General features: G+C 35.2%; 2 protein-coding genes across 4 annotated transcripts in view; one reads left to right on the forward strand and one right to left on the reverse strand.

Moving 5' to 3' along the window:
- The window catches only part of LOC115446378 (excitatory amino acid transporter), a 35,291-nt gene extending 26,798 nt beyond the window's left edge, over positions 1-8,493 (reverse strand). The window contains exon 1 of the mRNA XM_030173016.1: positions 8,421-8,493. Within this exon, the coding sequence (XP_030028876.1) occupies positions 8,421-8,478 (58 nt within the window). The 5' untranslated portion in view covers positions 8,479-8,493. The remainder of the gene's footprint in view (positions 1-8,420) is intronic.
- LOC115446377 (integrin alpha-PS3) lies at positions 914-23,820 on the forward strand. Of its 3 annotated transcripts, none has more exons than XM_030173015.2 (22): positions 914-1,118; positions 3,305-3,609; positions 4,254-4,387; positions 5,637-5,746; positions 6,454-6,568; positions 7,727-7,882; positions 8,994-9,104; positions 9,356-9,441; positions 9,662-9,907; positions 11,193-11,307; positions 11,851-12,024; positions 12,319-12,501; positions 13,452-13,576; positions 17,145-17,211; positions 19,227-19,374; positions 20,618-20,974; positions 21,365-21,449; positions 21,586-21,648; positions 21,929-22,052; positions 22,477-22,552; positions 22,735-22,855; positions 23,214-23,820. In XM_030173015.2, exons 2-22 carry the CDS (start codon positions 3,464-3,466, stop codon positions 23,364-23,366), a joined length of 2,895 nt encoding a protein of 964 aa, XP_030028875.1. In that variant the 5' UTR covers positions 914-1,118; positions 3,305-3,463; the 3' UTR covers positions 23,367-23,820. The 3 variants fall into 3 exon arrangements, with proteins under 3 accessions (XP_030028875.1, XP_030028873.1, XP_030028874.1); XM_030173013.2 differs by having other exon boundaries at positions 3,331-3,609; positions 23,214-23,776; XM_030173014.2 differs by lacking the exon at positions 914-1,118 and adding an exon at positions 1,176-1,485 and having other exon boundaries at positions 3,331-3,609.
- The last annotated feature ends 943 nt before the right edge of the window (positions 23,821-24,763 follow it).

Consider the following 24,763-nt stretch of genomic DNA (forward strand, 5'->3'; position numbering starts at 1 on the left):
AGTCTACCAATCCGCACTAGGCCAGCGTGGTGGACTAAGGCCTAATCCCTCTCAGTAGTAGAGGAGGCCCGTGCTCAGCAGTGGGCAAGTATACAATACAGGGCTGATTTTATTATTATTATCCAGTATTACTATTTTTTTTAATATTATAACTACGTTTGTTAGGCTGGCAAGGATATATACAAACACACAAGGTTTTTGGGTGAACCCTTTAGACGCTCGCTACCCTGGCAAAGTATTTAGATTAGCCAAATGCCATACGACCACAATTTGACCGGTCAGAGTCTCTGTTAAAGTATTTCGAAAAGCCAGAGGCAAGCAATTCGGATTCGAACCCAATACGTTAAACTCAACTCGGACAGCCTCGTCCTTTGTTTAATAATAAAAAAATAATCATTGTATTACCACTAAACATGACCTAATGTACTAACTTATGACTCAATTATTTATCCGGTAAGGCGGTATAGTGCTGAGTTTTAAATATCATTATGGGTAAACAATAAAAAGGCTGGACACGCAAGAGCGATTACATGTTTTTTAGAAATAAAAATATATTTAAAAATATTTATTTGACACCAACTATTATTATTAATAGTTTTTTAGTACCGATGAATACATAGAAGGCAATACAAAAACGAACAAAGACTACATAAATATTCTAAAACTATTAAAATCCATCCAATGGGTGGATTACATTGCCGTTTTAATTTAAATACAATATTATTGTTTCACAACATTATCTTCCTCGCACACTAATTAACTTATGGATATTAATTTACGATTTTAAATCGCATACATACAAAACGCTTAAGTGAGCTATTTGAATTCCGAGTGAAAAGGAAACCTATCGTATAGTAATAAGTTCCAATTTAGCTTATCGCATTACAATGTTGCAATTATCGCATGATTTGTAGTTCGGTGGGTACATAAGTAAAGTTACTGGCCGATGGAACGGTCATATGTCAATATAAACATTAAAATCGTGTACAAAAAACTGATTATAAGTTAAAATTAATTATTGTGAATAGTGATAAATTATTGTTTCTTAAAATGGTTTAAAATAGATTATATCTAAAGCTGACAATTACGGAGTGTTTATCACAAGCCTGGGATGATATGTAAGGCCAATTATGATTTAAAATAAAAAAAGAATGATCGATTTATATCTTTTTTAATTTTCAAAAATAGAATTCTTGTTATTTAAAAAATATATTGACGTTTAAAAAAAGGCGCGAAAGGAATAAATAGTATTCTTATATTTTTTTTGTTTGTGACGACAATTATAGTTTTCTTTGTGCGGCTTGAACTTACAGAAGTGATTATTTGTTGTACCAAATTGTGTATTTTAAGTTATATTTTAAATTAGCTTGTGCAGTTCTGCCATACCCTAGTATAAAGTGTTTCAATTCTTATGTAATTTATAACAAAAATAATGTAATTTGCAACAGTTATGAAAATGTGAAGGAATAACAAACGTTTGTTAAGGTAATAATGTTTTCTTTTTAATTATTCTTTAATAATAGCTCACACATTTTTTAATCCATGTTACGTTTAGATAAAGACTGCATAATATGTATCATCCTTAACTCTCAAGAATGTGTAAAGAATCTTCATATAATTGTCACATTATTTATTGGTGAAAGAAAACCAAATAAAATAAAACAATTGAATATAAATATAAAAAAAAAACATTTTCCGAAAGTAAAATCAGATTAATACAGGAAAAAAAGTAAAATAATAAAGTATATAGCTTTAAGAAAATGTTTAAATAATTATAGTACAGATATGCTTTTGATATCTTTGCAATGATATTTTTATAGTTTTTATACCATATATTAAATGCAATCTGTAGGTACGTCGATCGATTTTGTATACTTTAGTTTTAGCCAGTTTTTTTTTATTTTCTATTCTATTTCTATGTTTAATCCGATATTTTTTCCTGTTATTTCAAGTTCCTTATTATTTAATAAAGTAAAAATCACTGGTGGACGTAATAAATATATAAAAAAACAGTTCCTGGTTATGTTACAAAACCTTCATGAGACTATTTATATCCTACGACCTCGGTGAACTTTACATATAAGAGCTATTTTTGCACAAAAAGTTATTCTGGTTTATATTTTTGATCATTCACAATAGCAAATCACGAATTGAACTAAATTAATTTAGCTCGCATGGCTAAGAAAATTACACATATTGTTTAGCTTTGTTGACATAGTTAGCGACTACAGATAAGTATAAAATATCTAATCTAAATTTAGTTTTCACTCTTCAAACCGTACTTATAACCTTGTCAAAACCTTCATACTGTATCTATATCTAGTAGCTGCCAGCTGTACTACATATTTCGATTGATTTCTTTTTTTATAAATTTGTTTTTTTCCTTTTTTCGGACAGCTATCTTTTTTTCCTTTTGATAACTGCGGAACAAATCGATTAACATTATAATTGTTTAACAAAGTTCAATGCACAGGAAGACTGATTATGTGACTTCCACTCTGATGCTATCATTGCATCAGATATCACTTGAAATTGGGACTGTACCAACAACTTTATTAAAATGGAATAAATTGATATGTTTGAAACATTAAGTGTTAATAAAAAAAAAAACAATAAAAAGGTAATTCAAAATTTAAGAATTGAAGAATAATAAATTACTAGATTTTTAATTATGGCAGAACTGTAGTTATATTGATCATGTACATAGTAAACTTATATGGAAATAACACTAGCTTTCGAATATTGACACATTTTATATTTTAATTTGCTTCTGATGTTTCGAAGACTGCAGTCTTCATGGCCACGGGGCGGACTGAGCTATTGGTCGACCGAAAACAATAAAACAAAAAAAAAATACTTTATTTATCACGTAGGCGAACAAAGTTGCACTTATGATAAGTCAAAACAAAGAATAAGAATAATTATTATTTCTAAACAACTATTAAAATTACTTATATAACTATGGATATTTAAATTAGGGATAAAGTTTATACAAAAGACAAGGTACAAACCGAAGTAACCAGCTCGGGCTGGCAAGTAGGGGGAAATAGAAGGGTAACGCGTCGCGATCCTCACCGGCGAGGACATGAGCCCTAACCTAGCTAACCTACCAGCCTTTCACTAGCTACCTAAGTGATGACTACCCGAAGAAGAAAGGCAGAAAGAAACTCCGGGCTTTCTTTTTTGTCATCAATTGTTCAGTACTTCTTTTGTATTTTTTTTCCAAGTCTTTCTTGTACATAATAATAATAATTCAATGTGTAATATTCACGTAAACATAACAAAATCATTGAACTTATTTCAGTGAATTTTTATTATTTACTATTACAGTTGAACTGCAAAATGGCATGTGTAAAACTATTTCATTGATTTGTGTTTTCAATAAGACTTAATTTTGATATGTGAAAAGTGATAACATAAGTTAAAACAAGACCTCTTTTTGAAGTCGGTTAAAAAGGACAAGATGTACAAGTTATTTGCGGCTATAGTGATTTTGATGTGCGTGGAAGTGCGCACGAGTGGTATATTTCACGAAAATACCAAAATAACGTTTCATCCAGATGTAGACTCTGGATTTTTCGGATACTCCGTGTTTGTATATGAATATGGGTACGTATTGTTACAAGCATGTTTTAATAATATTAAATGTACTGTGTTAACCCTGCCCCTATACTTGCCAAAGGCGGTTTTATTTTATACTGGAACGGCGAGAGATGATTACCCCTTGACAGTCGACAGAATTATGCCGGCCTGTTGAAATTAACATAATTCGCTTATAATATGCAGAAGACTCGGATTGGATAAACTTTTTTCTCTTTTATGAAGTATAAATTTTTTCTGCTGTTCCAGCCCAGTCTAAAATGTATGCTTGATATGATTAGCTACGCTATTATATAATAAGACGTAATAAATAGGGCGAAAAGTCCATATACTAGTTGCGTCTCTACGAACCCTTTAGGGAGGACAGCATTCCCTTTGTTTACATAAATGCATGAGTCAGGTATCTTAGATATAGCTTTTTTCTGCGATTCCGCCCGCGTAGATAAGTTTTTCTGGGATAAATATTTCCCGGGATAAAAGCCATTAGCACTCAGGCGTAGTGTAGCTTCCTATTAGTGAAAGAATTTTTAAAATCCGTTCAGTAGTTCCAGAGATTAGCCCCAACAAACCTACAAAAAAATAAACTCACAATTGTTTCTCTTAATACAAACTTAATATTTAATTAGCTAATGCAACTGCTTAAATAATTTCAGGATTATGGTGAGTGCTCCAAAAGCTAGGAGCAAGGTCAAGCCTACCGTGTTCTCTGGATTGGTCTACAACTGCTCTATCAACATCGTTGATGACGTCAGTGACGTCATGTGCTACCCCATGGATTCTGATTCAGGTAATTCCAACTAATATATGAAATGTAAATATTACTTAAATATAACCGTCCAACGGATTTTGGTAAAGTAAGCACGCGAAAAGACTATGTTCTTCGTAGTTTAGCTATTTAACGTCCAAGAAAAATATATGGTTCCAGTTTATTCACGAGCAAAATTCAAAATCAGAGCAAAAGCCAATTTTTATAATTAAAAATCTGTAGTTCTAGGTGAAATATTTATGGGTTCATCAGTACGTCGATAAATTAATAAACAGGCAAAGAGGAACTACGTACAATGCCTTTTTAATCCATAATAATAAATAATGGTTTTTCCACGAAGATAAACCGCAAACAATATACCTAATGTGGTCTATGCATATACGCCACTTAGGGTCTATAAATACATTAACATCCTTTGTTCTTCTGAACACATTTACACAGCGTCCCGTTTTGCGCATCGTTTTCAATAAGACCATTGACATTCATATCCAGTTCTAATAGAATTTTGACATTTTGACACGAGATACTGTTTATATTGCACCTTATGCCGGAACCATATACTAGGCGTTTGCCGCAATTGTAGTTGGCGCAGACCCTCGACTTTTTATAAACTGATACTGTGTGGATGCATCGCTCGTCGTTAAGAACCAACCGTTTCCTTTTATTTGTCTTTAAAACAATCGGATACTTAACAAAGTAAAAACGATTACGCGCCCTATGTATATTGTATAAGCCAAGTTAAACGAACAACACTTTTAAATGAAGAGTGTTTAAACCAGGCTAAAAGCGGCGATAGCCTAATTGGTTGTGGAACGGACTGCCGAGACAAATGTCCACAGATTCAAATCTCATGGAAACACCTCTGACTTTTCTAAATCATGTGTGTATTTTTTGTGAATTATCGCTTGCTTTAACGGTGAAGGAAAACATCGTGAGGAAACTGCGTACCTAAGAAGTTTTCTATAAGAATTTTGATGGTATGTGAAGTCTACCAAACGAAGCTTGGCAAACAAGCGGTACTAGCGTAATAGTTTAAACAGGAAACCAACTAACAAAGGAATTTAATGATATCAGTTGCAAGAATTAGGTTTTCTTTACTGAAACAACGTTTGGTTTCGGAACGAACCACTATGGTGAGTTTCTCAAAAGGAGCGCAGCTATCCAGCCTAGTACATCATCATACATATCATTGTTAATGAGTAAAACAGTCATTTAACTTATAACTGAATCTATTACATGTACAAAATACTACATAAATATATTATCTCAGTTTCAGACCGTTCCAGAAGTTACTACAGATATAAGTTCTTGATTGATTTCTTTAGAGATGACATGTGGTATGGAGCTTCTATGGGCGCTTTGTCCAACAATAAAATTTTGGTAAGATATTTTTATATTATAATCATATTTGTCAATTTATTTTTGCTAAACAAACATGTGGGTCTTTACTATTTAGACTTGGACCTGTACTACCTTAAAACACCCATAATTTCGATAGAATCAATGGTCAACTGATGGCACACAGTACACACCCATCATTATCACGCATATATTCTTGAAGGCGCAACTAGGGCACCCACTTTTCGGCAAGTGTGTTCCGTCCCATGAAGTAGATAGGGGGTGAACCTATCGCCATATTGAGCACAAATTTCAGACGCCGGGCTGATACTGACCAGAAAATTCAAAATACAATTTTGCCCGTACCGGAATTCGAACCCAGGACCTTAGAACGCTGCCGTACCGCGCATGCAGTACAACCATGTCACCGAGGCAGTCAACTGATGGCGTACACAAAATGTCCATTATCGCTGTCAAATCATTCATCATTCATTAATTATTTTAATATATAATTTTTAATTATTCTTAATATCTTAGTAAAAGCATAGTACTATTCTCCACCTTGTGCCAAAATTATAAACGTTAAAATACATATTTGTTAGAAACAAATGGTCAATACTCTTAACGGGTTTGGATCCCACATAGATCATATCCTAGTGTATTGCTTTTTGAGCGGGAAAAAGTATACAGTGAGACTTGTAGCCACCGAAGCCGCAAGCAGTGTCTAGTATTAAAATGATTTGTTACAGATCTGCGCACCAAGATATGCAGAACTTTTCAAAGATAACCATATTCTGCCTTACGGCGCTTGTTACATGCACAAAAAGGGACGGGAGATGCCTGTCTACCCTTTAGCGGATAAAGGTAAACTAACTAAATTTTTCTACTAATCTAACTAAGCGACGATAGCCTAATGAGAAGTAAAATAGACTACCGTAACATGATTGTAGATACGAACACCACTTCCAAAGACAACTGAACTTTTGGAATGTATTAATTATTGCTCACTTTAACGATGTAAGAAACATTGTAAGGAAAACTATATAGCAGAAAATTCCTCGAAGAATTTTGAAAATTTCTAAGGAATCAGTTCGCGTCAATGCCATTTGAAGTAACGCATAAACTTTGAATTAAAACTATTCGACGAACTTTATCGAAGTTCTTTATATTGTTATATTCACCCAACGTTTCGGAGACTTTGTAGCCTTTATGGTCACTGAGGAGACTTTCCCGCCCTCACACCCACCACTACAACTCCTGTAAGCCAGGATTAGCAGTGGCACGCATTTTATGACACCGAGCAGTGAAGCTCGGCGAGTCTCAGGAAAACTAATATACCACTATCCCGCAACGAAATTAATCAAATAGAAAGATAGGGAGGAGTTGGAAATATTAATTGTCCACTTCCCTCCAGAGCAATGCGGGTGACAAAATTATGATGTAAGGAGGCGATTTAGCTTAAACTTTAATTTAATGGTCACTGAGGTGTTGGTCATCCGGAAATCAAAGGAACAATATCAATATATTTTACAATTATACAATATTTTAAATTGTTTTAGCTATTGACTGTCCGATCTACGCACAATGAGCTCATAATGTCTTGAAGTCTGGCAGCTGATCTTTTAGGTTCTGATTTAATTAAATGTAGAAAAGGATCCCAGACTAGCTTCCAATCATCTTCTCTATTGAAATTCGGGTGTTTTTATTTTCAATCGCCTCGCGAATCATCCTAGGCAGGAATCGGTGTTCTTTAACAAGGATTTATGGCTTGTCTAGCCGCAAACAATGATAGGAGCCTTCTTCAGAGTGTTCAGCAACTTTGAACGACAAAAATTAGTAAAATAGTTTATTTCAATTTCTAATCGCGTAAACAGAAGATATCCTAACGCATATATTCTTCCAGTAGTAGAGGGCGCTGTTATACAGTGAGATAGTAGGAAATTTAAGGCTGATCAAATAATAAAGAATATTGGTTGTAAAACTAATTGCATAAACCTTAATGTACTTAGTATTTCTCCACAGGTCATCTGGCTTATATGATCGATGGAAAGAGGAAGGAATACGGTGACTACGGGACGCATTTGAACTTCTACGCTAATGGACAAGTGGGGATGTCCATGAAAGTTACAGAAAGTAACACGGTTATAATCGGCGCCCCTGGACTTTTGCACTGGACTGGTTTGTTTGCCCAAATCTTTTTACACCATTTGGCGTATTCGATCTTAGTTTTGGATTCTTAACGAATTTAATATCAACTTTATACATAAATTCAACAGTCAACATTTTTTTTTATAGCTGTGAATAATGAGATGAGCTATTCGCCTGATGGTAAGCGATACGACCGCCCATAAACAGTAGAAACACCAACACCTTGAATTACATAGTATTGTTTGGTATTCCACTACACTCGCCTGAGACATGAGATGTTGTCTTATGTCCAGTAGTTACTGGCTACAATGTCCTTCAAACCGGAACACAACAGTAACTACACACTGCAGTGACTCTCACATATGAGAGACCTATATTCAGTAAAATATAAAATAATTATTTATACCTAGAATAATTTCTTTTGATTGGGTTTATAGACAAATTAGATTTGTTTTCCAAAGTTAAGATAGCACGCCATAAATTTGAAATACTGTTTAAGAAACAAATATATCAATTTTGAACTATAAATCTACCGTAATTTATTCTAGAATTATGATTTAAGTCTTACCTTGACAGAGGTTCGAGTGTTGTGGTTTCGTGGTATCAGATACTGAATTAATAAACATTGCATTATTATTACTATCTAATCTGAAGTGGAAATGTATCGCTAAACTTCTAATTTGTTTATGAGTAAAATCTTGGTAATATACGAGGCCTCATTGACGGATAGAAAAATAATTGAATAAGTGTAGACTTTGAGGTAAATATTACTACTAGGCCAATAGAACCTTCAGAAAAGTTCTCTATGCTCGGAGTGTTTATAGCACGTTTGTATTTCTTCTAAAGACAATCACAGCCTATAAGGGAAGTAACATTCATGTATCTCTAATAATGGGGATTACAAAAATTGGTAGAATTGGCAAGGCGAAAGTAGCGTTGCCAATTCTTGTCTTTCCTTTTCTACACTGCTTCTTTGTTCTCTTCCGTATCTTTTTTCCTATTAGCCCTTATTCAGTACTAAAAATACTAAAGGGAACACCATTATCCCCACTAAATGTTTCCTTCGTAAAGTAAAGGTCCCAAAAACTTGTTCGCTGCAACATACTTCCACTGAGATAATATGAATTTTCCTTTTTTTCAGGTGGCATAGTAAACTACAAATTCAACCCTGCAGATGATAGTATATACTTCGCCAAACAAACTACAACCAATCCGTACTTCACCAAGGAACTGGGGCCAGATCATTATTTCGGTATGTTACATACATATTATTATTAGTCTAATATTTATATCAGTCATGCTATGTCCATTTGTTTATAGAATGAAATGTAATCATATACATACATACATGTAGATTTGTGTTTTTTTTTTGTATCGTAATCTCTGTTGCTGGTCCTAAATAAACAAATTCGATGCACGTTTTATTCCTAAAGGAGAAGGTAATGCAAGTAATATTGTTATCAAACCCAACAATCCACCTTTAATACCCTGATAATATTACAGGATATAGCGTAGAGTCTGGTATTTTCGAAAAATTCGGTCAGGTGCTATACGTCGGCGGAGCACCTCGGTCTAATGGAACCGGACAAGTGAGTAAAACCATTGATACCTCAGAAATTAGTTATACTAAAGTAATAAGATATTACGTCTTAATTGCATACACTGACGCAACATTCTGTACAATATCTTGCTAGTGTAAATACCCCCCATAGTTTAAAGTTACCCATCAAACCCAGAACCCCCAACCCAAAGCCAATTGTCACTTAACAAAACAGTAAAGACATGAAGCTCAATAAAACCACGTTCCAGGTGTTAATATTCGAACCAGCAGTAAAAGAAAACGCTCCTCTGAAAATCCAAGGTGTTCTCAAAGGACCTCAGCTGGGTGCCTATTTCGGGGCAAGTTTATGTTGCACGGACATTGATGGTGATGGAAGATCAGACCTTTTAGTCGGGGCTCCCAACTATGTGCAGAATGATGGAGGATTGCCTTATGATCAAGGAGCCGTGTTTGTTTATATGGCTTCTGATTTATCTGTAAAGGAAAAAGTGAAGGTAAGTTTGATTGAAATAATAATAATTATAATTATTCATTTTCAACAGTAAGGTGAACAAACATTAAATAAAGGCATATAGAATGTACGTAACAATTTAGAACCAAAGTTTTGAAGTACGGTATCCAAAAAATATGATACTTTTGTATTTGCTTTGCCGGGGCATATTCAAAAAATTAAGTAAAACTAACCATAAAGGGAATGAACAAGAATTAAGCAATGAAAAAGAGTCTTCGGCTCTCCATACATCTTTCACGGTTTGAAACGCAACAGCGAACAGTCACATGTTTACTATTTGTAAATGGGAGTACTACTCTCGGGTTGAATTTGTGATTTAAATTACTTTCTTACTATAAACCATTATATGATCCATCTTCTAATTTTTACACGTAGGTACTAGTATAACTAAAATATTGTTTGAATTTGTTACAAAAGACGTATTCTAGTCAGTGTGCCGACGAATACGGTAGTGGATAGAATGTTAGTACACTTATCCCTAATGGTTGATCAGTGACGGTCTTGAGCCGAGGATAGTAAACCGTTAGTGGGTTGCCCTCAGCATGGTCACCTAATTACAAAGGATTGCGCTCATACAAAAGTTCAGTGTGTATAAGCCAACCCTTATCAGGCTAACAAACGTATGTCATGTAAAAAGAGAAGACGTAATTCTTAGATAATACAATCTAATGATCAAAATTGTAAAATCAAAAGTCCAAATCAGTCTGTACAATTAAGCGTAATTCTTCGAATCAAGAGCGACCTTTTTGGAACAATAAAGTTAATTACCTACTTTAATTAAACTTAAATATTTATAAATGTTGCTCTTCGTTTAACGCGTTATACTAACAATAGAAAAGGTAATTCTCCGAAGTAATAACTGGCAAATTAAAGAAACGATTACTAAGAACAGTTTGTTTAATGATTGTTTAAATATTCCCAACCAATAATCTTTGAATTTAAAAAAAATGAGTACCAGGAAATTCCTTCAAATATTTTTTGATGACCATTTTGTGTAGTTTCTTGTCTTCCATTTGATATGGTGTCTGCATAATATATTTTATCAAGCATGTCGCAGAAAAGGTAATACATACTATGCTTTAGCTATTCTTACTGGCTGCCTAAATTCAACCCTCTTCGTGGATCCAGTCTATAATAACTTATAAAAACCTACAAAAACTTCCCGACGAATAAATTGAACCAAGGGCTTCCCAATCAACATTAAATACACGATATCAAAATAAAGAGGCGATTAACTAAATCAAAGTAATGCTAAAAACGTTTCACAGGGTCCCAACTTTATATTAGAGCCTGTTGGTTACGTAATCGGTTCGGGACAAAGTGGCGCGCGATTTGGAACAGCTATTGCTGGTCTGGGAGATATAGACGGGGATGGATATAAAGGTAATTAAGAAAAGATAATAGTCTTTTAAGGCGATACCTCAAGGTCCATTTTCATAATTTCGTCATATTAAATTTTAAAGGCCGAAATATCCATGATTATTAATTATTTTTACGTTTTTCTTTCAACTGCGAGAACTAATCACTAACTAGACGTGAATTTAAATTCTTTACTTGCCAATACTTGTTTAGTTACCCAGATTAAAGGTGAAACAAAATGTATGAAAATGGACCTTGAGGTATCGCCTTAATGTATTACTGCCCCACTTCTGGGCATAAGAACAGAGTTAAAAAATTATATTATAATGTCCTATTGCTAGACATGTATTTAGCCTTTTGCTAAAGATATTAAAATGTAGCATTTAGACTTAATACATAAACAGTATTGCAAAATATGTATGAACCATATTGTTGCTAATATTTATTTGAAGGTGCATACCAATCGGCAAGTCTTACCGTCATTATTAAAAAAAATACATTCCCTAAATAAGTATCGCAGGATAAGTTACGTCACTACAATGAAGGTTGCTAATAAAATATTTCCAGATATTGCCATCGGCGCCCCGTGGGAAGACGATGGAGTAGGAGCAGTATACATTTACAGAGGAACTACTAGAGGGCTCAAGAGTCAATACGTCCAGAGAATAGCTGGAGATCACGCACAAGGCTTCGGCTGGTCCATAGCTAAAGGATTTGATGTGGACCATAATAATTGCAGTGGTAAGTAATCCTATTAATATTAAAAACCGTCTATTACAAAGACAGAACTTGATGATATTTGTTTTTTATAAAAGTAACAAACGCTGACCTGATTTAAATGACATTAACCAACAAATAGACCAAATCCAGTATTAAAATATGGTCTACATTCAATATATCGATCTATCGATCAATATGACTATCGAGTCACAGTAAGACTCTTATTCAAGAAACCTATATTACGTCACACATCCTAACCTTTACAAATTTTGACATTAATAGAAGAATTATGCTCACGGCTTAACATGGTTTCAGATTTAGTAGTAGGAGCTTTTAAAAGCAACACAGTGAGTCTATATCGTTGCGTGCCGACAATACAAGTGCATGCTTCTATAAAAGTGCCAGACGCTATGAACCTGCCACAGAATTCGACATCATTCACAGCCATGTTCTGCTTGACTGTGCCAGCGAAGCATATGTGGTCTCATGTTAAACTTGGTAAGTTATAAATAATGCCTACCTTTATTATAATAATATAATAATATCAGCCCTGTATTTTATACCGTCCCACTATTGGGCACGGGCCTCCTCTACTACTGAGAAGGATTAGGCATTAGTCCACCACGCTGGCCTAGTGCGGATTGGTAGACTTCACAGACCTTGAAATTTAGGATAGGCAATTCCTCAGGCATGCAGGTTTCCTCGCGATGTTTTCCTGTACCGTTAAAGCAAGCGATAATTCACAAGGAATACACACATAATTTTAGAAAAGTCAGAGGTTTGTGCCCTTGGGATTTGAACCTGCGGACATTCGTCTTGGCAGTCTGTTCCACAACCAACTAGGCTATCGTCGCTTTTTTTACCTTTATCATATTTATCTTTATTATGTAATAATGTTTTAGTAAATCAAAGTTAAGATGGTGAGGCTAACAGATTCCCCATTAAAACGATACGAAGATATTGAAAAAAGAAATTACACACACATCACGCATTTATTCCCGAAGGGGTATGCAGAGGCGCAACCAGGGCACCCACTTTTCGTCAAGTGTGTCGTCTCATGATGTCAAAGGGGGGGAGTCTATCGTCATATCGGGCACAAATTTCAGACTCCGGGCTGATACTAACTAGAAAAACCCAAATATCACTTTGCCCGACTCGGAATTCGAACCCTGGACCACAGAGCGCTGCCGTACCACGCATGCAGTACAACTAAGCTACCAAGGCAGTTTCAATCAAAAGAATTTCAATTTTAATAATAAATCAATGCCAGTTTACAATACTAATAATCATTTTTGTTGAAACTATAACCATTCAATTGACGTCATAAACCATATACATCCTAAACCATCTTTTTAAAGTTACCACTTTTATTTCAAATTTAAAATAATATTTATGTTGGCAAGACATAACCAATATTCCACATTGCAACATTTGTAACACCATTCCAGATCTAAAAGCTCGTATAGTAATAGACCCAGAGCAGAATAGAGCGAGGGTTTCCGGAGACTCGGAGTACAACATCACCGTCAAGCCGGGGAACGATATCTGTGGAGAGCAAACCGTTGAAGTTACTGTAAGAATAACTCGTATATAATTTAACTAGCTTTTGCCCGCGGCTCCGCCCGCGTTATAAAATTTTTCAGGCTAAAGTTTTCCGTTATAAAAGTAGTAGTTTCCCGGGAGCCTCTCAAACTGTCTCCATACCAAATTTCATCTTAATACGTTGGGTAGTTTTTGAGTTTAACACGTTCAGACAGACAGATGCAGCGGGGGACTTTGTATTATAATATAATTTTTAGAACTTTTAAAGTGGAACAATCCCGTCATACATCATTGTTGCATAACTTTAACCGTTTACGTAGCGCAGGCAACGGAAGCTCTCAAAACTTATAATTTTCCCCGTTTTTGCAACATGTTTCATTACTGCTCCGCTCCTATTGGTCATAGCGTGATGATTTACAGCCTATAGCACTCCAGGAACAAAGGGCTATCCAACACAAAAGATTTTTTCAGTTCAAACCGGTAGTTCCTGAGATTAGCCATTACTGCTCCGCTCCTATTGGTCATAGCGTGATGATATATGACTTTGAGCACTCCACAAACAAAGGACTATTCAACCCAAAAATAATTTTTCAGTTCGAATCGATAGTTCCTGAGATTAGCCATTACTGCTCCGCTCCTATTGGGTATAGCGTGATGATATATTGCCTATAGCACTCCACGAACAAAGGGCTATCCAACGCAAAAATAATTTTTCAGTTCGAATCGATAGTTCCTGAGATTAGCCATTACTGCTCCGCTCCTATTGGGTATAGCGTGATGATATATAGCCTATAGCACTCCACGAACAAAGGGCTATCCAACGCAAAAAGAATTTTTCGGTTTGGACCGGTAGTTCCTGAGATTAGCGCGTTCAAACAAACAAACAAACAAACTCTTCAGCTTTATATAATCTACTATCTATACTATTATATAAAGCTGAAGAGTTTGTTTGTTTGTTTGTTTGTTTGAACGCGCTAATCTCAGGAACTACCGGTCCAAACTGAAAATTCTTTAGTGCTGATGCTGCTATATCATCACGCTATACCCAATAGAGCGGGAGCAGTAATGGCTAATCTCAGGAACTACCGGTCCAAACTGAAAAATTCTTTTGTGTTGAATAGTCCTTTGTTTGTGGAGTGCTCATAATATATCATAACGCTATGACCAATAGGAGCGGAGCAGTAATGGCTAATCTCAGGAACTACCGGTTTCAACTGAAAAATTCGTTTTGTGTTGGATAGCCCTATATTTGTGGACCGCTATAAGCTATATATCATCACGCTATGACCAATAGGAGCGGAGCAGTAATGAAACATGTTGCAAAAACGCGGAAAATTATGAGTTTTGAGAGCTTCCGTTGCCTGCGCTGCGCGGTTAAAGTTATGCAACAATGATGTATGACGGGATTGTTTCACTTAAAAAGTTCTAAATAATATAACAAAGTCCCCCGCTGCATCTGTCTGCCTTAACGTGTTAAACTCAAAAACTACCTAACGTATTAAGATGAAATTTGGTATGGAGACAGTTTGAGACCCTGGGAAGAACATAGGCTCCCGGGAAACTACTATTTTTATAACGGAAAACTTTAGCCTGAATAACTTTATAACGCGGGCGGAGCCGCGAGCAAAAGCTAGTACTATTATATAAAGCTGAAGAGTTTGTTTGTTTGTTTGTTTGAACGCGCTAATCTCAGGAACTACCAGTCCAAATTGAAAAATTCTTTTTGCGTTGGATAGCCCTTTGTTCGTGGAGTGCTATAGGCTATATATCATCACGCTATACCCAATAGGAGCGGAGCAGTAATGGCTAATCTCAGGAACTACCAGTCCAAACTGAAAAATTCTTTTTGCGTTGGATAGCCCTTTGTTCGTGGAGTGCTATAGGCTATATATCATCACGCTATACTCAATAGGAGCGAAGCAGTAATGGCTAATCTCAGGAACTACCAGTCCAAACTGAAAAAATCTTTTTGTGTTAGATAGCTCTTTATTCGTGTAGTGCTATAGGCTATATATCATCACGCTATGACCAACAGGAGCGGAGCAGTAATTGCTAATCTCAGGAACTACCGGTTCAAACTGAAAAAATATTTTTGTGTTGGATAGTTCTTTGTTTGTGGAGTACTATGGGCTATATATCATCACGCTATGACCAATAGGAGCGGAGCAGTAATGGCTAATCTCAGGAACTATCACATCGAACTGAAAAAAATATTTTTGTGTTGGTTAGGACTTTGTTTTTGAAATGCTATAGGGTATATATCATCAAGCTATGACCAATAGGAGCGAAGCAGTAATGAAACATGTTGCAAAAACGGGGAAAATTTATTAGTTTTGAGAGCTTCCGTTGCGTGCGCTGCGTAAACCGTTAAAGTAATGCAACAATGATGTATGACGGGATTGTTCCTCTTAAAAAGTTCTACAAAAATATATTATAAAACAAAGTTCCTCGCTGCATCCGACTGCCTGAACGTGTTAAACTCAAAAACTATCCAACATATTAAGATGAAATTTGTTATGGAGACAGTTTGAGACCCTGGGAAGAACATAGACTCCCGGGAAAATATATAGCGTGACTTTTATAACGGAATACTTTAGCCCGAAAAACTTTGTAACGCGAGCGGAGCCGCGGGCAAAAGCTAGTAGTATATATAGATGTTTCCCGAATAGTATATATAGATGTTTCCCGAAATGCGAGGATAGTATTGATAAGCCCTTGATACGATATTTAAGTTATAGTAATAAGAAAAAATACATTAAGAAATGGAATTGATAACATTTCAAAATGTAAACGTGCCTAAAACAAAAATACCGTTTCTTATTTTTCTACTCTGAGTTCGATTGTGAATTTTTAATATTTTTTTAATAATTAATTTTGAAGAAAAAATCTATAATCGAAAAATGCTTGATGATGTCATACGTACGGTTGAATGAAGTAGTTCCTTGGTCAACCTTATTATTTAATTTGAAACACTAAGACACCGTCATGTGTCAATGTCAAATGTCAATATTACAATAGATACGTCACAACTGTCACTTTCAAAGAGAGACAGAGAAACAAAAAATGTCTCTTCACTTCTTCTTCTTCTTCTTTTTCTAAGGGCATCAAACCAAGTTTCAAAAGTCGAGACAAAATTCTAATAAATCTCTTGTTTAATGTGAAACACAGGTAACTTGTTCAAGCTTTTATGCATAACTTAGTACCAATTAAAACTAATGGTAGGTCTCTCATATGTGAGAGTCCGCCTGAGTAAGTACCACCGCAATGTCTACGTCTGCCGCCAAGCAGCAGTGTGTAGTCACTGTTGTGTTCCGGTTTGAAGGACATTGTAGCCAGTGTAACTACTGGACATAATAAAACTTAACATGTCATGTCTCAGGATTGCGAGCGCAGTGGAATACCAAACAATAATTTGTAATTCAATAGATAGTGTTTCTACTGTTTATGGGCGGTCGTATCGCTCACAATCAGGCGAATCGCGAGCTCGTCTCGTCATTTAAAGCAATAAAAAAAAGAAAATTCAAAATTAATCTAATTTACTAAGATATAATTTGTTTTCTAAAACTATGTAAAAGAGAATAAATATAGCAATTTTTCAGCCGACCGCAGATTTGTCAAGGCCAATATCAATCAAGTTTGAACTGGAGCCGTTGGAGCTACTTCAAGGTAACGTAAAATGTATTTATTAACTTGAAAATTTCTACTATCTATACTGCTGGTGGTAGGATATATTCTATACTCGCCCTGATAGCGATCACCTACGTAAGTGTGTCTGCGTTCCGGGATCAGGCTGTATATATCCGGTCCCAACAGGCCGGTATAATTATGTCGACTGTCGAGTAGTAATCATCTCTCGTTAATCGACATTCTATTGGACCCCACTCCACTTACCATCCTGCGACTTATCATCAGGGGGGGGGGGCTCAGTCTACTCGTCATTCATTTAACCAACAAAAAAAAGGAGGACGTTTCCAGTGTTTGTATTTTTTATGTATTTACTTAATTTGTGGCTAGAGGTCCAATTTATGTAATTCCTCTTTATGAAAGAAGGTTATATAAAATTAAGTATATTTACAGCCTTATTAACTTTAACCTTAATAAACTCGAATCTAGTGCTTTTCGAAAGCCGAGCTCAGAGCTCAATAGCTTCATTTGATTATGTGCCTCAAAGCGGAATAAGAGTCGCTGCACAGAGGGAATACAGAATTTGTACATTTTATGAAATCCACTGCTTTGAACGCTGTTTCAGTGCTTTATTAAAAATAATATACTCTTTATTGGACGTTTAACTTTGAAGAATTCACGTAGTCTTCCACACATAAAGAATAAAGGTTGTTTCAAAATTACTACTAAACAGGTAAACTGATACAGTGACAAACAATTGCAGTATATTAAAAAATAGCACCTCAGCCTTTGTTGTCCATGTTGTCGAGTTTCTATCTATACATAATAGCTTGTACCCAATCTTAAAACGAGATTACCCTGCTTTCGGGTATTTCCTGAACGTACCCTACTAGGTGCGTTTATTTTGTACTAGCTTCCGCTCGCAGCTTCGCCCGCGTGGATTTCGGACTTCAAAAATGGAGCCGGTCGCGAACGTTCGAGAATGTTCGTTTTACGAAGCTACTCGCTAGGTGATTCGCTAGCCTCTAGGTGCCAAGCAAGCCGCCTGCCTGTGCGTTCGCGACCTTATATATATACAAAAATAATCCTTATAGCATGATTCAGTATTCACGCATGATGGCTTATTACTAGCGTATTTCATGTATAACTTTGGTGTTTCTATACCGATTTCTATGATTCTTTTTATGGAATATTTAATAATGTTAACTTTTTTAATTAGTGATGACTGAGAGTGTTATAAACGTAAGAGTCGACAAATATAATGAGAAAGCTTCGAACTGCTAAGCTATCGGGAGTTACACGTGTTATTGTGAGTCAACCATAAAAAGATAGACATATGCTGTCGTGGGATATTTTTTACATAATTTTAAGGAGAACATTTCCGTCATACATGATTTCTGTGTAGCTTTAACCATTAAGATTGCACACGCGACGGAAGCTTAAAAAATGGAGTAACTTCTCCCGTTTTCCCAACATTTCACTTCACTGCTCTGCTCCTATTAATTGTAGCGTGATGAAAAGTATACTACAACCAGCACAGGAGTATGACAAATAATTGTACCAAGTTTCGTTAAAATCCGTCGAATAGTTTTTGTTTCTATAACGGTTATACAGACAGACAGACAGACGGACAGACAGACAAACAGACAGACAGACAGACAGACAGACAGACAGACAGACAAAAATTTTACTAATTGCATTTTTGGCATCAGTATCGATCCCTAATCACCCCCTGATAGTTATTTTGGAAATATATTTCATGTACAGAATTGACCTCTCTACAGATTTATTATAAGTATAGATATATAGATTACATTAAGATACTCCTGAGACCATGACACTTAAGTACGAAACAAATAATTGTTAATCACACCGGTTTCAAATAGGCCGGCATAATTGTATCTACTGGCGGGGGATAATCATCTCTCGCTTCTCTGGACGCTACTCCACTTACCATCAAGTGTAGGTCAATTTGCCGAGCCTAAAAACATAAAAAAATATTTTTATAATGTTGATATAAAAACGTTAAAATAACAAGAATTTTCTAAATACTATAGATAATTCATCAACGTTCCTTAACGAAGCAGCGAGATTGTCAGAGGACTCGGAGCTGCAGTCATCATTCCTCATCCAACTGGTTAGGGACTGTGGAGACGATCTCATTTGCACACCATGGCTGGTCATGACTTGGGATGCTTTGGTCAAGTAAGTGATGACACAAATATTTTCAGCGAGCATCGAACTCACAAACTCTATTTTTATAGCCGATACGTCAGGAAGTACTTCTTGAGAACTTCATGTCAGGATCTTTAATTTTAACCGCGATGACATCTGTAAATAGTTTTACTTCAATGTCTAATATTCGGGTTAACAGAATAATGCTAACAAAAGAGAACTATCTTATAAATAAATTTTAAGCCTTTTACATCTAATAAAAATAATGAATGTTTTTTTCTTCTTTTATATGACTTCCACCGATTATAATCTATCGGTAATAACGCCAATAACGAGTAATAATAGCACAAAGAAATAATAACAAAACGATATCCAATAAATGACAAAATAATCGTCACGACGGATGTAGTGACGTCACAACATTTGCAGTGCGGGTGTACGAAAGAGATAGAGAGATTCCACTACGTGCACATTCCTACTCATAAATATTATTTATGATTTCTATTCTTAGTTACGAATATTTATTTTGACAATTAATAATTGTACATACATTGATAATTTGCCAAGTTCGATAAATTAATCAGATATAAATAATTACATACAACGTAATCCGATTTTGAAATGAATTGCATACTAATGAAACCTCGTTCTATTAATTATGTGACTGGAGTGGAAATGATGATTATAAATTGAAACGAATGCTTTGCGGAAGCACTTCGTGAAATAGTTGAAGTGATTTTGTGTTCCAAAAGTTCGGTATAATAGGGGACCGGCCTATGCTTGACTTTATACATTATTCTATATCTAATGGTTAATAATACGAAAAAGAAGCACTCCTGCGAAAACTGCATAACAATTGGTTAAAAAATGAGCGAGTAATTCATATTTGTTTCTTGTTAATTACCCCTTCCACCGAAATTCAAAGACTTAAAACTTGTTGATTTTTTACCGGATTTTAATAATTCCTTCTGTGTTATAATTTATATTATGTAAATATTTGATAATACTAAAGAACAAAAATGAGTCCGGTACCCTATTGTGACAACGGTTAATCATCTCTCGTCAGTCGACATTCAAGTATCAGCCCGAAGTCTGGAGTTTATGCCTGATTTGCGATTGGCGATAGGTTCTCCGTTCATCACATCATGGGATAGAATGCACACGGTGAAAACGGGTGCCCTGGTTGCACCTCTGTCTAACCCTACGGGGATAAATGCGTGATGTTTGATAAATAATAAAATTACCTGTCTCATAACAAAACAATCTATTACAGCCCATACATCCCAGGGTCGGAAAAGCCTTTAGGAGGAAGACTGACTGTTCTGAACAAAGAGGAACCTGCCTACGGAGCCAAGGTCTACATAACCCTCCCAGCAACACCAATAAGAGTCCCAAGCGAATGTTCTTTGAAGGAATTAAACATGACTTGCAATATACCAGCTCCTTTAGAGCGAGGTGATGAAATAACTTGGGATATAGAACTGGAGTACACCGCACGAATGCCCTATGAGGATAATTTGAGGCTCGTGGCTGTACTAGAGGATTCTTTGTACAGTCGAAATATCACGGATGAACCTGTTAAAGAGCTAGTGATTGATATTGTCCCTCAAGCTAACTTTACTGTGAGTGGGTAAGTAGAGAAATAAGTAATATCAGACTTTTAGGTAGCGATCACCCTTCTGTGCTAGACACTACCTTATGTTGCCGTATATATTGTCCTACTGATGGGGGACTCTTCTACTGAGAGGGTTTAGGACTTATTCAACTACGGTGACCTAATGCGGCAGTCTTCTCATAGTTTCGAAATTCTGGTGGTAAATTTAGGGTATGTAGGTTTGCTCGCTCCATTTGCATCAATATTATAAAGAATACAACCGACATTAGTTTGAAAAGTCAAAGGTTTGAACACACTAACGTCGACTTCGAAGTCCGTTCACCTCTAAAATATTGCTGCTTCGTCGCTCATATAAAAAAATCTGCTAATCTTTGTGAAAATAAAATTATATTTCACTTCTTCCAGCAAACCACTTCCAAACGGAACAATAACTGTGACAAGACCAATGTTATATGAAACTGAAAATATAACCTTTTCCCATCATTACGAGGTAAAAATATAACTTTCTTCTAGTGTATTTGTAGAATTAATACCTTAAATAAATGTAATATTTATAGTGAATGAAAAGTTGGCTTTCATTAATGAATAACAAATATAATGCTTTAAAAAGTTATTCTATGTTTTAGATTATCAATTACGGACCGTCGGATTGGTACAGATTGGAAGGAGACATTTTTATACCAGAACATGTAAGTCTTTTTAACTTCGTGTGTGTCGCGTTTCGGGATTAAACTGTGTATATCCGATTCTAACAGGCCGGCAAAATTATGTCGACTGTCGAGGGCTAATCATCTTTCGTCAATCCACATTCTATTTGACCCCACTCTATACCCTCAGGTTCAGTAGATTTACGCTCTCGAGTCTGTATAAAAAAAAAATAGTCTTGAGAATAACTACCTAACTTAAGACGATTGTTAAAACTTTAGCAAATGTGATCGTTGAAGTACTGTTTAAAGTTTTCATTTACAGATAAATTTATCTAGTCCTATCAAAGGATGTTCTTGGAATTGGAGCTCTGAGTGCGGCTGGTCTATTCCCGCCAAAGTTTCTGTTCCAATAGTACTGGCACTGCGTTTTGATCTTGCCCAATATGGTGAGTTTCATTATTCCTTAGGCATAAATTATAATCAAATTTAGACTACAGTCTACTATAATTTAATATTGGAATATAGGTATACTACACCTGCAGAATTATGATAAATATTTTGCACTATAGTTAGTTTTATTATCATAATTTTCCGTCCAAGTTTGAATGAACGCAGCGTTAACTTCGATTATTTTTCGGTGACCGTCAAGAAACGCATACATTTCTCTTTATTTAGAATATTCTGTACTTATCAGTTCGAGAGTAAATGCAGAACATGCTTTATGCTTTCGACAGGTCTGTCTAGAAATCTTTGGTGGAGGCCTATGTCCAGTAGTAGTAGACTTAATGTGGCTGATAATGATTTCCAACTGGAAGTGTCAAAAAAAACAAAAGTTTATTACACGAAGAGTAATTATAGTTAAATTTAAAGTTTCAGGAGACATGAAGGAAAACACGACATTTAACGTAACTACAAAATTAAGTTTTTGGATAAAGGACCAATTCTAGTAAGTTATTAGAAACTAAATCTTATGAAATATAAAACAACATGCAAATTGCTTTGTCGTTAATAACAGTAAGAATTTCACTGATCGTTCCCATAATATTAACTTTATAACCTACATTTTCTATACAGCAATAGATAATGTTTTCTATGATAGGTATTAAATTGACTAATGTTTCGTTACAGCGCATCGGAAGTAACAACTACTCTGATACTAGAACCAGGTCCACCAACTCTCTGGTATCTTATAGCGGCATTGATAGTTGGTCTACTGCTGCTTGCGCTCATTATTTTAATTTTATATAAGGTATTGTTGTACTTTAAGAATTTGGTCTCCTTTAATTTAGAACTTGTAGTTCTCTAGAAAATATATTTTCGAGCGAATTAATTTTATAGTTTCAAAATTTTACAAAGAAAAAACATCTAGTATAAAGCTAGTTATGGTCTCAGAAGTTCGTCTATTCAGGAAGGTATTAGATACACTTGCTAACCCTTTTGATAGGAACTTTTGTCAGCGCGCAACTTGGTCAACCTTTGATTTCACATTCTGGTTGATTGTGGATTATCTAAATCTAAATGGTAGTCGAATTTTAGATGTCTTATCCTATACAAAAATGAACAGAGATTGTTTTTGGCAAGTTTAATTTATCCCCAATTTCTTCCAGCTCGGATTCTTCTCACGAACACAACGTGATAAACTAAAGGAACTTCAAGAACAGACAGCTCAACAAGACCAAGCTGAGACGAGCTGCAGTTCCTCAGAACTTCTAGACATTAATGACTCCACAAGGGAATTATTAATAGAGGACTCAGAATGATGATGTAGCGGCTAAAACGCGTTTCGTTTCGTTTTTGCGTTTTTGATGTGAAGGAATCGAGAAAACGTTTTTTGCTGCAAATGTTTAGCATACTGTTAAGTTTCCCAACGTTGTATCTCAAAAAACAGAATTATTAGTTCATTAATGAAGGCATGATTGATGTATAGTCCGAAACAATATTTTTTAATCTTCTAGTCATTTTTTACCCAATGCAATATGTAAATAGAAGTTTATTTGGGTTTAAAACATTGGTCTAAAAATTTCGTATTTGCTAGAGCCGTTTGGAAAACAAATTCACGAACAATATAAATAAAACGGTTCAAACCCATACAAGTTTAAACAACACACGTGAATTTGCTATTGAACGTGTGAAATAACATTTTAATGAGATAATAAAAATAGTTTTATTATCTTTTTAGTTTTATTTATTGTAGAGTTATATAAATATACTGTTTGTAAGAAAATGTATATTGTTTTTGTGAAAATATATATATTTGTACATACAACGTTGTTTTATATTACAACTATTTTGCTTGCGTCTCCATCCGTGGATAAGATTATGAGCGTTGTCTTTGTCACTGAGTGACTATTCCGCTGTCTTGCCAATTATTGCAAGATGCAAGGAGACGCCCAAAGAGAACGTATTATCAAACAATAATTTGTTTGAAAATACGTTGTCTTCTCTAAAAAGGACAGGAGAATCCTTCTTCTTCTTAATTGTATTCTGCGTCACTAAAGTCGTATCCGTCTTGAACCGCTTTCACAGATTCGACGTTACGCTGTTTCTATGCTACCCTGTATCCAGTTTTCCTCGAGGCAATATTAATAAAAAATTCGTAATAGTACTTTATTGGTCACACCCTCAAAATTCGTATTGAGAATTTCTCAGGTATGCAGGTTTCCGCACAATGTTTTCCTTCATCTTCATGCAGGAAGCGATAAATATTCATAAAGAATACACACAATTTTTTTACAAGTCAGAGATGTGCCGTTAGGATTTAAACCTACGGACATTCGTCTTGGCAGTCCGTTCCACACCCAACTAGGCTATCGCTGCTTATTATAAGTGCGATATTATAGTGCAATTTAAAGTATGCTTCTCTACATCGTGATCAGGCTGTACAAATCTACGCGCGTGTTCACTGTTCATGTGTTTCGTACTGTTTCATTTATGTTTGTAATTCCAGCTGCAGAGTAGTTTGTTCTTCATTATGATTTCTGTTTCGCAAATATGCTGTAGATTGGTTTACAATTAACTTTTAATAAAACATAGCTTGGAGGGAGGGAAACATATCCGACATATAGACCTTAAATTTTATTCTTGACCACATGTATTGTATTGTATTGTGTATTTTTAGACTACTTTTAACTAAAAGATATAAGTTAAACGACAACTT

The sequence above is a fragment of the Manduca sexta genome, chromosome 24 (genome assembly GCF_014839805.1).
Source record: "Manduca sexta isolate Smith_Timp_Sample1 chromosome 24, JHU_Msex_v1.0, whole genome shotgun sequence".
NCBI lineage: Eukaryota > Metazoa > Arthropoda > Insecta > Lepidoptera > Sphingidae > Manduca > Manduca sexta.

What these genes read in the sequence shown, in the direction of transcription:
- LOC115446377 (XM_030173015.2), top strand. Translation starts at nt 3,464, where the DNA reads ATGTACAAGTTATTTGCGGCTATAGTGATTTTGATGTGCGTGGAAGTG. An exon ending in TGTCCAACAATAAAATTTTG is followed by an intron (nt 5,747 to 6,453) that starts GTAAGATATTTT and finishes GATTTGTTACAG; the next exon opens with ATCTGCGCACCAAGATATGC. An exon ending in TGGACTTTTGCACTGGACTG is followed by an intron (nt 7,883 to 8,993) that starts GTTTGTTTGCCC and finishes CCTTTTTTTCAG; the next exon opens with GTGGCATAGTAAACTACAAA.